The 12,628-nt window shown below is 43.2% G+C and overlaps 1 protein-coding gene across 1 annotated transcript in view; it reads left to right on the forward strand.

Annotated features, from left to right (window-relative positions):
• The window catches only part of MAMDC2 (MAM domain containing 2), a 146,164-nt gene that overhangs the window by 85,252 nt on the left and 48,284 nt on the right, over positions 1–12,628 (forward strand). Inside the window, exon 6 of the mRNA XM_032164257.2 lies at positions 11,079–11,335. Coding sequence (XP_032020148.1) covers positions 11,079–11,335 — 257 coding nt within the window. The remainder of the gene's footprint in view (positions 1–11,078; positions 11,336–12,628) is intronic.

A 12,628-nucleotide genomic window follows, 5' to 3' on the forward strand; every position in this document is an offset into this window, starting at 1 on the left:
AAAAGGTGAAGCAAGAGTACAGAAGAATCCCCCAGAAACTGTTTCTTTAGATGCATCTGGGGTCACTTACATAAGAAATTGAGATAAGACAAAAAAAAAAAAAAAGCATGTTAATGCACTTCCTACCTGTACAAGCAAGGTTCAGCCCCCCCACCACCTTTTTTTTTTTGAGATGGAGTCTCGCTCTGTCGCCCAGCCTGGAGTGCAGTGGTGAAATCTCGGCTCACTGCAACCTCCACTTCCCAGGTTCAAGCAATTCCCCCTGCCTCAGCCTTCCAAGCAGCTGAGATTACAGACACCCACCACTTTGTCTAACTAATTTTTGTATTTTTAGTAAAGATGGGGTTTCCCCATGTTGGCCAGGCTGGTCTCGAGCTCCTGACCTTAGGTGATCCACCCGCCTTGGCCTCCCAAAGTGCTGTTTAGCACTTTTGACAGTGACAAAGGATTGGAGTTTTCCTACGGATAGCCCATAGTTTTACCTTCTAAATAAGTGGCCCATCCTCATTTGGGGCCCTTTGTAGGAACCACACTATAAATGAGTGCTCTGTGTGGAGTGAATGATAACCAGTCATGGCAAAGTAATCCATGAATCTGCATGAGTATTTTAAAAGACAGGTTAACTCAAAATAATAAAATGTCACCAACTCTTGAGAGCTTTATGTAAATGAGTAAAGCAACTAACAATCTCTTGGGGTTTCAAGAAAGAAAAGCCAGATGACTTTTTCTTCATGTGTGACAATAGGCTAGTTTTGAGATTGTTTTTCTATCATATCTTAAGAATCTAATACAAGGAACAGAAAGGATCTTGAAAGTCTGATGCATCAAAATGGCAATTATTTCTTGTGTCTTTATCACAGTTGCACAGAGACGCAAATTTAACAATGGGGAAGTGTTAAAGAACTTTTCCCAAATCAGTTAAAAATTAGTTCCGAAGTCAAACCCTGTGGGTAACCAACATTATGATTCAGTGATTATTCAGTGTTTTTCACCCTCAATGATGGCAAGAGGCAGCTGGCTGGGGAGAACATATATTTCTTGGAAGAGGCAACAGACCAATGGACTAGTGTCAAATCATCCATTTGGCTATGTTACCTGAGTGCAATTCATCCTTTGAAGAGTGTAATTCTCCTAGTCCTTCCTCACGCCCATCTGCAATCATAGAATATTCTGACTATATTTGTGTCCCCAGGGATAGAGAAAGAGCCCCAGGCTAGGAGTCCAAATACTTGTGCTCCAGGCCCAGTTATCAGAGTACTTTATTACCTTGACTAAACCCTTAACTTCTTAGGGTCTCCACTGACGCATCTGCAAATGAGCAATTTGAATTCAATGATCCCTAAGATGCCTTTGAGTTCCAATATTTTACTTTTCTCTCCTTGCCTAATGCTATTTACCAAAATCTCCAAATACACCATTCAGTGAGATCTATTTCAAGATGGCTTGAGTCCCTCCTGGATACTTAAAAGCACATAGCATTTGGTATTAGAAAAAAAAAAAAGAAGAAGACTAAAGGGACCAAGGGGTGAGAAAAAGAGGCCCTAGATTTTCTAATGTCTTGACCAGAAGGGTCAAGACGTAAGCATGGTGGTGTGGTCATCCTTGAGAAGCACTAAGACTTGCTGGTAGGGTGCTGTCACCCCTGACATAAACACTTGCCTCTTTCCTCTCCCACTCCCTCTTCCCCTCCAATCTCCCTCTCTCCATTTTCCCATTCTCCCTCTTCTTCCTTGGCTATTACAAAATACTTCCCCAAGGCAGGCAGCTTTTCCTACTAGCATTGCTTGGTCCCCCTATGTCAATACTGTTGGCTGAAAAAGAAGCTGACCTGAGGGCTGAAGGGAGGAAGTCTAAGAAGACTACGCACCTTCCAGCCATCCATGGGATTATATAGTAAGTCCAGTCAGAGCCTCAACATCAGAATGATGCTTCTTCATTGATCACTTATTCATTCCTTCACTCATTCAACAAACACATAATAAGCACTTTTTACATGTATTTATATGTACATTCTTGCATACCCTGGTGATATAAAAAAACAGTCATTCTGGATAAAGAAAATGTGGCACATATACACCATGGAATACCATGCAGCTATAAAAAAGGATGAGTTCATGTCCTTTGCAGGGACGTGGATGAAACTAGAAACCATTGTTCTCAGCAAACTAACACAGGAACAGAAAAACAAACACTGCACGTTCTCACTCATAAGTGGGAGCTGAACAATGAGAACACATGGACACAGGGAGGGAAACATCACACACTGGGGTCTGTCAAGGGGTGGAGATAGCATTAGGAGAAATACCTAATGTAGATGACGGGTTGATGGGTGCAGCAAACCACCATGGCACATGTATACCTATGTAACAAACCTGCACATTCTGCACATATATCCCAGAACTTAAAGTATAATTTTTAAAAAATGATGCTTTAAGAAAAAAAAAAAACAGTCATTAACCTCAAAGAGTTTACAGGAACCAACTTTTCCCAAAATGTCCTTCCCTATAATACCAGTTTTTAGTAAACTAATCCTTATATGGGGCACAAGGGTGATATGTGGTCAAATAACCTGGGGAAACCCTGCATTAAAGAAAGCTAAACAGATTTCTTTATTTCAGGATTTCTCACCACCTGTAATATAGTTCTGTGCTCATGTACATTATGGCATTTCTCAAATTATCTGAATACCAAAATGCTACATAAACTTGCAAGCATGCATAGTAATGTATGACTAATAGAGGTATGAAATAAATGATATGAAACCACAGACAAAAGATTACCTTGGTTTTGGGGTACAGGGAAGGCCCTCTTAAGGAAGTAATAGTAAAACTGGAATTTGGCCAGATGCATAAGGGGGAGACAAATGTAGCATGTGCAAAGTGTAGAGACATGAGAGTGGATGGTTTATTTTATATTTGGAGAGCATTTGAGCATCCCAAAGTATGTGATCATGGCAGAGGAACCCCTGGGTTCCAGGCTACATTCCTACTTATGATTAGCAGGAAGGCTGATTGCCTGCATTCCACTCTTTCCTGCTATTTCACTCCAAGTTCTCCTCAACCTTTGGACTAATATTTTGCCCATTCATTAGCCAACATCCCCACTCAACACACACACACACACACACACACACACACACACACACACACACACACACACTCACACACACACACACATTTTGCCCATTCATTAGTCAACATCCCCACTCAACATACACACACACACACACACACACACACACACACACGCACACACAGAGTCCTCGTGCCTGGAGTGCTCTGTAAGTCTTTCCCCTATAGAGGATAGGGCTAAAAATGATGAGTTCAAAAGATTCTAAAATATTTTATTTGAAAAGCTCTGCCCATAGGACTCAAAGATTTGATCAGTATCATTCTTTAAAACAAAACAAAACAAAACAAACCCTCCAATGCTCTAAAAACGAAAGAGATTCCCTCTCTTATCAAATTTGCTTTCTACTGCATATATTGATTTCCCCGGAGCGCTATCCATTTGGGTGGCAAAGTAAAGATTAAATTGTTCAGATGTCTGCCCGCAACAGCAGATTTTACTCTGTGTGAGTTCATCTTGTGTTCGTTCATATACCGGACACAGCTTTTGCCTTTGCTTTCAGGTAAAAACTGGAGAAACAGCACATAGAAGGGGAGCTCATTGTCTACTTAGGAATTTCAGAACTGCAGAGAGCATTGAGGGAAGTCTTCCCAGGAGAGTGCTAGTCTTTGTGTTGTAGAAAAGCAAACAGTGAATGTAATTTCTGGAAACTACAATGTGGATGTGAGTTTTCCTTCATTTCCTCGTATGTTCCTAACAATCTGCCCCAAACATTGAGTCAAGGTTTTTAATGAGCATCGTTCCCCCAAATTATTGTCTAATGATGGAAATGACTAAAATAATGCAGTAAGAATTGTGGCAGGACATCTTTGGAATACTGGAGGGGATGTGATTTTTATCCTGTGTTGTCTTAATTCTGATTCATCACATATGGGTTTCTTTCTTTATTCATATTTTGTGAAGTGAAACAAAATCTTTCAGGAGGTAAGCTACTGACAGCTCAGATCATTACCATTTTCTACATACCTTAGCAAAAAAAAAAAAAAAAAAAAGTTGATTGCTGGAAAAATAATGAGGGAAATGCATCTCTTTGCTGAGATTTAAAAAACCTAGCCTGCTTGTGGTGCTACTCTAGAAGAAGGTGGACAAGGTTTCAAAATCTAAAATAAGGTTAGAGTTATTTAATTCCGTCAAACATCATGAGATGGTTGGATCATCTTTCCATGACTCATGACACTCTTTTCTCATTTCGGTTTAGAATGAGCAAGAGTCATCTTAATGGGACTTATTTATTTACTCTCTGCATTGATCCATTTGGTGCACAGTGTAAGCACTCGGTAGAGAAGCAGGTTTCTTAATTTTCTTACCATTTTCTTTGTGCAAGATCTGCTGGATTTCCTTTCTCTGCCCTTGAATGACTTACTGTGGCTTTCCAGTTACTTTCAGCTATTAACAAACACCTTCATTTTCAAGGATTAGGTTCAGTCAAGTCACAACTGCGATGTCTCATCTGGTTTAGATCTTCCCACAGACTGGGCCACACAACAGCAGTAGAGAGAAAGGTTTGTGCTTTGTCTCTTCATACTTCACCTTTTTCTTCCTTACCTCTTCTCCCTCTTACTGTACTGCTTCTGGCTGCTTCAGAGTTGGGAGGCAATGGGCAGGGTGGGGATGGAACAGAAAGGCAAAGGCCAGGGACAAAAGGTTTCACTTGCCTGTTGCTATTTAATCTAGAGTTGATGCCCTTCATACAGCACATGGCCAAATTCTGGCATTCCTGTCTTGGCCGATGGGGGATCCCACTTTAGTGTTGCCAGACAGGGATGAGCAACTCTCTGGCTGACCATCTGTGAATCCTGCTTAGCTCCTATAAGTCATGGTATGCCTCACCAGCTCCCTTCTAATGGAATTACCCTTCTAATGAATTACTGCACTGGCAGGCAGTTCTCTTGAGAAGAGTCCTTTTAAGATACTGTAGCCCAGCTGCCTTCTAAATTGCCCCCTCAAACTCTGGAAGTGCATTTCACTGGCAACAAACTCCTTTTTCTCCACTCTTTCCCCACAGGTCCCTATAGTCAGTTTCTTGCCTGTAGATGTATGCACCAGTGCCAGGCTCCATCTCTGCATCACACACACACTCCAGTATCACTGATCAAGCTTTCTCAAGAACTCTGATCACCTTCATCGCAAGGTCCAGAGCAATTGCAGAGCTCAGAAATTTCTGCACATAGGAGAGGGGATGAGGTTAAATGGCAGTTTCCTTCCTCTATCTCTTCCATGAGTGGTTCCCTTAAGCCCCCTCCTTTAGATCAAGGTAAGAAAAGGGAAGCAATCCCCTTGCCTTCCCTGGTGAGGTCAAAAGGAAACACGTAGCAGGGCAGCTCCGTGACAATGCTCTTTATAGAACCCCATCTCCAATATCTCTGATTCATCTCGAGCCTTCTCATATGCACAGGCTAGAAGGGAGAGATGGGCTAACACTGGTAGAGCTGGGGTAGGTGCCAGGGGCTGCCACTTAGCATATTGACAGTCTAGCACCACTCTTTAGAAAATAGAGGCTGTTGTCACTTATTGTTTGGGGTTTTGAGGTCTTAGCACAGATAGGAGAAGTCTCACATAATATTCATTCATGTTTACATCATCCTTGAAAGCTGTATAAAAAGACTAGAGTCTGACTTTGTCATAGTAAGGACCACCAAAACCCTTACAACTAAAGGCTCGTGAAGATAACTGTCAGACTCATGGGGTGGAAAAACAAGCATCGTAACTCATTATCTTTGGGTGCCATCTGCTCACCATGACAGCAGACCAGTGGGTATTTCCCTCTGGCATACATCTCTTCAGACCAGGTTGTCTGCCCTACTGGGGAGACAGCTTGTCCAGACAACCAGCAACACTGGAGCAGACAACACAACCAGAGTGCAAATGTGGCCAGCAGGGCTGCATCACAGCTGAGTCAGAGGATGCCTCTGGCACCGCAGCCAAGCCAAGGGCAGTCTTGGGGGAATGCTGCTGAGACAGACTGCTTGAAAATAAACATTCAGGAACCGCCTTTAAAGTTCTTTCCCTAATGCAAGGGGAAATGGCTGACTACCAGGGGCCACTGGTTCCACATGAAAAGTTCAGCTAATACAGAGGGCTGCTGCAAGAAAGGAACAGATGGCCTCTTCAGGAGCAAGTGTGCATACACCAGCACCGCAGGCTCCATCCCAGAAGGGGCTTGAGCACTGGCGGCATGACTGAGAATTGTGATCTTTCTGTCAACTGAATTTGAAACTTTTTTTGCCTAGAAACCTCGGGCTCTTTGTGTATAATCCAGAATTAGGTAATAATAGATTGATTTTCACTCTGTGTATGGCAAAGCAGAACAGACTGTAGAGGAGTGGCAATAAGCTTCTCAATTCTTCATCTTATGGGGGAACCCATTCCTCCCATATAACCTCTTTCATTTTCAGTTCAAGTTTTAATACTTTAGAATCCCTGTGGCCTGCAGGGTCTCCAGTGATTTGGCAGATTAAAGGATTCTGTCTACTTAAAGTCCATCCATACCTAGCTTCATCCTACTTGAATCTTAAATATCTGACAAAGAAAAAAAAAAAAAAAAGCCTTTTCCAGAGGTTCTGGAAGCTCTAGAGCCCTATGCCAGATAGGAGTGTTGGGCTCATTGAACACGGCAGGAAAATTCTCCTAATATCAGACACTGGACAAAATTTCCCAAGAACTCCAGGCTACCTTCATTGTTTTTAGAAAGGAGAATACAATGGCACCTGCAGCCACCTACCCACTGACTCCTCTTCCTCAGAACAGATTGTATCCAATGACACACTCAGCCTGGTTGGTTTGGCTGTCATTCCTCCAGCCTCTTCTCCTGGGGCAGACACCTGAATGGCAATTTCTGAATCACCCCTAGCAGTTCAACTGAGATAATAAACTCATGATGAGATACCTTTTGTTCCCCAATGAGAAGCTTAATGTTGTTCAAATTGTCAGTAAATAGAACCCAGCTTTGGCAACAAATGAATGATGGAAAGAAAAAGGTGGCAAGAGCATGTGGTCTAGTCTGGTGGTTCCGTATGAGACTTGGTGTCAGCAGTCTTGGTCTTATTCCCAGCAGCCTCTCTGACTCACTTTGGGCAGATCGTGTTGTGTTTGCTGGATGCTTTTTGGATCAGAAATGTGATTGTGGTTCACTTGGCCTAGGATCCTGAGCACAAGTTGTTAGTGAGGCAGTTGGACTGCAAACACACAAAATATTGTCCACACAGCAGGTGAGTTACTACCCTTTAAAGACAACTCTCAGATGTCTGTCATCTGCAAGGAAGATGAATTTACAACAAGGCTGGCTGTGGAAGCAGACACTAAGCTGGGACTAGGTGGGAAAGAGATTTCCTGGGAGAGGTGGCTGTGAAGGCTCTGAGGAGAAAGGAGCCAGAGTAGCTGGGGACAGGCCCAATGTCCTTATTGGGCACAGCAGCCATAGTGCCTAGGAGCCATGGCATTTTTAGGGGTCCATGACAATATTTTAATTTTATTTATTTTAAAATTGGAAGGGTAAAATGAATATAATAATTTCTAACTTACATCATATACCTCTTTATGCCAATGCAGTAATAAACTAAAATGTTAAGTTTTTTTTTTTTTTTTAATGGAGGAATGGGCCCACCACAGCAAAAGGGCCTAGGGCCCACCAAAGTCATAAAGATGCCCTAGGTAGGGAAAACTTTCAGCTCAGGACACAAACCTGACCCCTGAGGAAGAGGAGAACCTGGGCCGATGGGAGATGCTGAAGGGCCCCATGGCAGACAATGGCCTGCCCTGCAGCTATGCTTGGTCACTGGCTGGGAGCAGCACAGAGTGGTGTGGTCTTGGTACAAACTCTCCTGCAGATCCAAAGGTGAGGTGGCTGGAGACCCAGTCAGTGATGGTTCCTTCAGCAAGTTCTCTTAAAGGGGATCTCTGTGGCCCCTGCAATTAGGTATCCAGGAAACAAAGTATTATACATACATTATAATACAAAGAATTGTAGCTCTCCTCCACTCAGTTCTCCCTGTTCATATCTCACAAAAAGATTGTTTCATTGGTAAGTCATGTTACAAAGGGCAATGAAGACTTCATCTCTGCCTTTGATACTCACATGAGTTCTTAGAGAACAGAAGCAGATTACAGAGGCTAACTGGTCATAGGCATTCTCTACTACTAGAACGTTCTTGTCAAGGCTGGCTGGCCACCAGGAATGCTTTGGAGGGTTTTCAAGCTTGGGATATGGAGGAGTGACCTTCCCTCCATATCAGAGGTTCTTTGATTCTATCCAGTCTGACATTCTGATTCTTCCTTTAAAATTCCTTCCCAGAGGTGGCAAAGTGGAGCCTACAGTGGTTTCCAGACTGTAGATATGTTTATTTGGCACATACAAAGTTTAAAAAAATATGGTGGGGAGTGTTAGGCGTTGAATTGTGCACACTCAAAATTCAAATGTTTAAGTCCTAACCCCCAGGACTTAGAATCTGACCTTGCTTGGACATAGATGGGTGCAGATGTCATTAGTTAAGATGAGGTCATGCTGGAGTAGGGTGGGCCTCCAATCCAATATGACCACTGTCCTTGTTAAAAGGGGAACTTTGGGCACAGAGAGAGATGTACACAGGGAGAATGCCATGTAAAGATAAAGGCAGAGACCTTCAAGCCAAGAAATGCCAAAGATTGCCAGCACACCACCAGAAGCTTGGAGAGAGGCCCAGGACCAATCCTTCCCTCATGGCCCTGAGAAGGAACCCCTGCTGACACCTTGATCCTTGACTTCTGGACTCCAGAACTGTGAGGCAATACATGTGTGTTGCTGAAGCCTCCCACTTTGCAGTATTTTGTGACAGCAGCCCTAGCAAACCACAAAGGAAGCATCCCTTAAAAATGGATAGATTTGCCGTGAAAACCTGAATTCCAGACTAGGATGGGGAAAGCCTGCAGCATGGGGCTGGGTGCCGGGCATCTGCTGGAGTAGACCCTGCTGTCTCAGGGAGGCTGGAGAACACGGGGGTGAGGGGCCAGGCTTCTCACCCCAAGCCGGTTATTGCCGCATAAGAATATGGGCCCAGGACTATCAGATGTTTTTATTTTTCCAGACAAGCTTGATTTCTGTTTCTTGATGTGGGGGAAATATGATTTCTACTAATTTACCACTCTCTATTTTCTCCCTGACTCAATCAACTTCACTCGTACACTTAATCTGGCTGCCTCCTCTGAGAATTTGAGTTTGTAATCTCTGTTTATTCACCGTCGTGTGGTTTGGCAAGACGATAAGGTAAACTATATTCAAAGAAGATTATTCAGGGGATTCAGGGTGTTGAACAACTTGCCACCAGGAGAAAGTGAGCTTTGACCTGTCCATTTTTCCCCTCTGCCGTGTTGAGATGAGGACCTTTCTGAGACCATGTCTGTACATTAAATAACCATTTGTTGAGGGCCCACCATATACCGGGCTATGTGCTAGATACAAAGTAAACGTCCAGTGTACAAATGCATATGCTCCTCCTAATATTTTTTTCTGCTCTTTATCATGGAGAAAAGGTATTCTTGCCTTATTTTATTTTATTTTTTGGAGACAGGGTCTTGCTTATCACCCAGGCTGGAGTACAGTGGTGTGATCACAGCTTACTGCAACCTTGAACTCATGGGCTCAAGTGATTCTCCTGCCACAGCCTCCCCAATAGCTAAGACCAGAGGTGCATGCTACCATGCCCAGCTAATTTTAAGAAAGTTTTTCTGTAGAGACAGGGGTCTCACTATGTTGCCCAGGCTGGTCTCAAGTTCCTGGCCTCAAGCAATGCTCCCACCTCAGCCTCCCAAAGTGTTGGGATTACAGGCATGAGTCACTGCACCTGGCCAGGAATTCTTCTTAACCAGAAATTATGTCATGGAAATGAAGATATTAAGCTGTAATTATTCTGAGCTTGTAAACAAAAGGGCATTCTGTTGAAGCTTCATTGCATAGCACTTCTCTGTCATCACTCAAATGAATTCATACAAAATTGCTAACAATGATAGCTTACCCTTTATACAAAACAGGCTATAGGGCAAGCATGGTTCTAGAATTGTGAATGGCATTGTAATTGTTAGGCAGCTACAATGTACCAGGCACACGCTAAGCACTTTACATACATGACTCCATGTAATATTCATTGCCTCTATGAGGAAAGTATTTGATTGTCATTCTAGAGATCAGGAAATTGAGACCCAGACATACTCAGAAACTTGTTCAAGGTCACAGGGCTAGTAAGAAGTGGAGCAGGATTCAATCTCAGTTCTCTTCAATGCTAAGTCAAGGCTGTCTCCATTCTGCCACATGGTTTCTGTGTTTCACCAAGATGCCCCTAATGGAGGCCAGCCTCTGCATCCAGAGCCCACAAAGACCTGCCAAGAGTGGTACCACACATTCACTCCTCCAAATTTCAGTGTCGATTGACTTGCATGCTATTAACAACACACAAATTGCCATATAGTTGGAATTCAAAATCTTAGTTTCACTCAAAAAACACATGGTGACATCTTGCATTAATTGTAAACATGTGCAGGAGGGTCTCTCCATGCCCTTTTAAGAATAGATGGTATGTTTTGTGTCTTATGACTCAAATAAGGATTGGGAGGGAATGGCTTCTCGGGTGATGTTCTATTTCTTTCCATGGGTGTGTTCAGCTGTGAAAATTTAAGCACTTGACAGATAACACATCTACTTTTCTCTATGTATATTTTACTTCAATCAAAAGTAAGGAAAGTAAAAGGAATGGTCTCATCCTGTATTTAGCAGAGTGCAATGAACCCCATGGACCCGATTCTCAGCTGCAACATTTCTCCATCCACTCATGGCCAAACCTCTGCCAGCTGTAACTCATCCACTTCCTCCTCACCATTCCCGCTGGATTATTTTGAATGCAGAATCACACCATTTCACCTGAACCTCTTCCCCTCCCCCACCCCCAACTCTTAACGCTGTGCTCTGTCTGTGTGATTTTCAGGCCACTACATGTATGTGGACTCGGTTTATGTGAAGCACTTCCAGGAGGTGGCACAGCTCATCTCCCCATTGACCACGGCCCCCATGGCTGGCTGCTTGTCATTTTATTACCAGATCCAGCAGGGGAATGACAATGTCTTTTCCCTTTACACTCGGGATGTGGCTGGCCTTTACGAGGAAGTCTGGAAAGCGGACAGGCCAGGGAATGCTGCCTGGAATCTTGCGGAGGTCGAGTTCAATGCTCCTTACCCCATGGAGGTAGGTGTACTGGTGCGCACCAGCCGTGCGTTGGCGCTCTGCAGACATGCCACCCATACACAGGGCTGGAGATGGACAGGCTGTGCAGCCTCACACTCAGTCTGTCTTTTCTGCTGTGCCTCAACCATACTTTTTCTCATCCTCAGCCCCTCTCCTGCTCTCCCTTCCTCTGCGTCCCCTTTGCCTGCCTCCTTTATCACCTTCATTTCCTAGCAAGAGTCATTTTTATGAGAACAACTGTGGCAAAAGCCAGTCAACCAACTGTTCTTGGCGACCCTCTCCTTCTTGCACTGTGGTCACAGAGGGTTCAAAAGAGGAGATCAGAACCCTCCAAGTAAAACTCAGTCTTGAGCTACCCTTCCTGAGAGCAGTTTTGAAGGTTTTCCTTGAGTGAACTGTTTTTCTAAAAAAAAAAAAAAAAAAAAAAAGTGACTCATTTATTTTTTTGCAACATAAATAATGTCGTAAAATCAGAAATAAACTTGCTATTATGGCCCTAGTTTGAAACAAGGCTTGATGCCTTCATTTTAAAATTTTTTCCAGTTATATAAGTGACGTGTTCAGTGCAGAAGAATTAGAAAATTCAGAGAAATGAAATGAATTAAAATGCCCTCAGCCAACTTCACAAAGGGGAGGACTACTAACATTAAAGTTCTACTATCTTTTCGACCTTTTTCTAAGCACATACATTAATACATGTCTATATCTATGTATGTATTTCAGAAGCTACAAGTACTTTCAGTACTGACTATCCAGCCAAGTAGATAAAATTATCTCCGTATTTACAGACAAGAAAGGAGAAAACAGAGTGTCCAAGAAATTGGACATTTTTTTCTAGGTCACACAGCTGGTGAATGCCAGAGAACTCAGTAACTAAGTTCGTGGACTAAAATCTGACCCAAAGCTGAGGAAGGAGGCCCAGCTCTGTCTGAGGACCCCATAGGACCTCTAAAATCAGGGGGTGCAGCAATATGGTTACTATAAGATTTCTATAAAGATTTGGAGCTATAAGTAGAGTCTCGGTTACCCCAAGTTATTAATATCCCCCACTTTTCACTTTGTGCTTTTTACAATATCTTCTCCAGTTCCCTTTAAAGTGCCAGAGAAGCAGATTATTCCTCTGGATGGGTTTCGGTGGTGCCATCTGCTAGCCTGATGTAGAGCTGCAGAGAACAGGCTTGGGTCTTAGTTTCTGATGTGTTTCATCTACTGATGGCGTGCCTGCCTCTCCCCACACCCCCTTCCTATTTACCTCCCCTACCTACCCTCCCCCCACAAAAAAAAACACTCTAG

The sequence above is a fragment of the Hylobates moloch genome, unplaced genomic scaffold, assembly GCF_009828535.3.
Source record: "Hylobates moloch isolate HMO894 unplaced genomic scaffold, HMol_V3 SCAFFOLD_10, whole genome shotgun sequence".
Classification (NCBI taxonomy): domain Eukaryota; kingdom Metazoa; phylum Chordata; class Mammalia; order Primates; family Hylobatidae; genus Hylobates; species Hylobates moloch.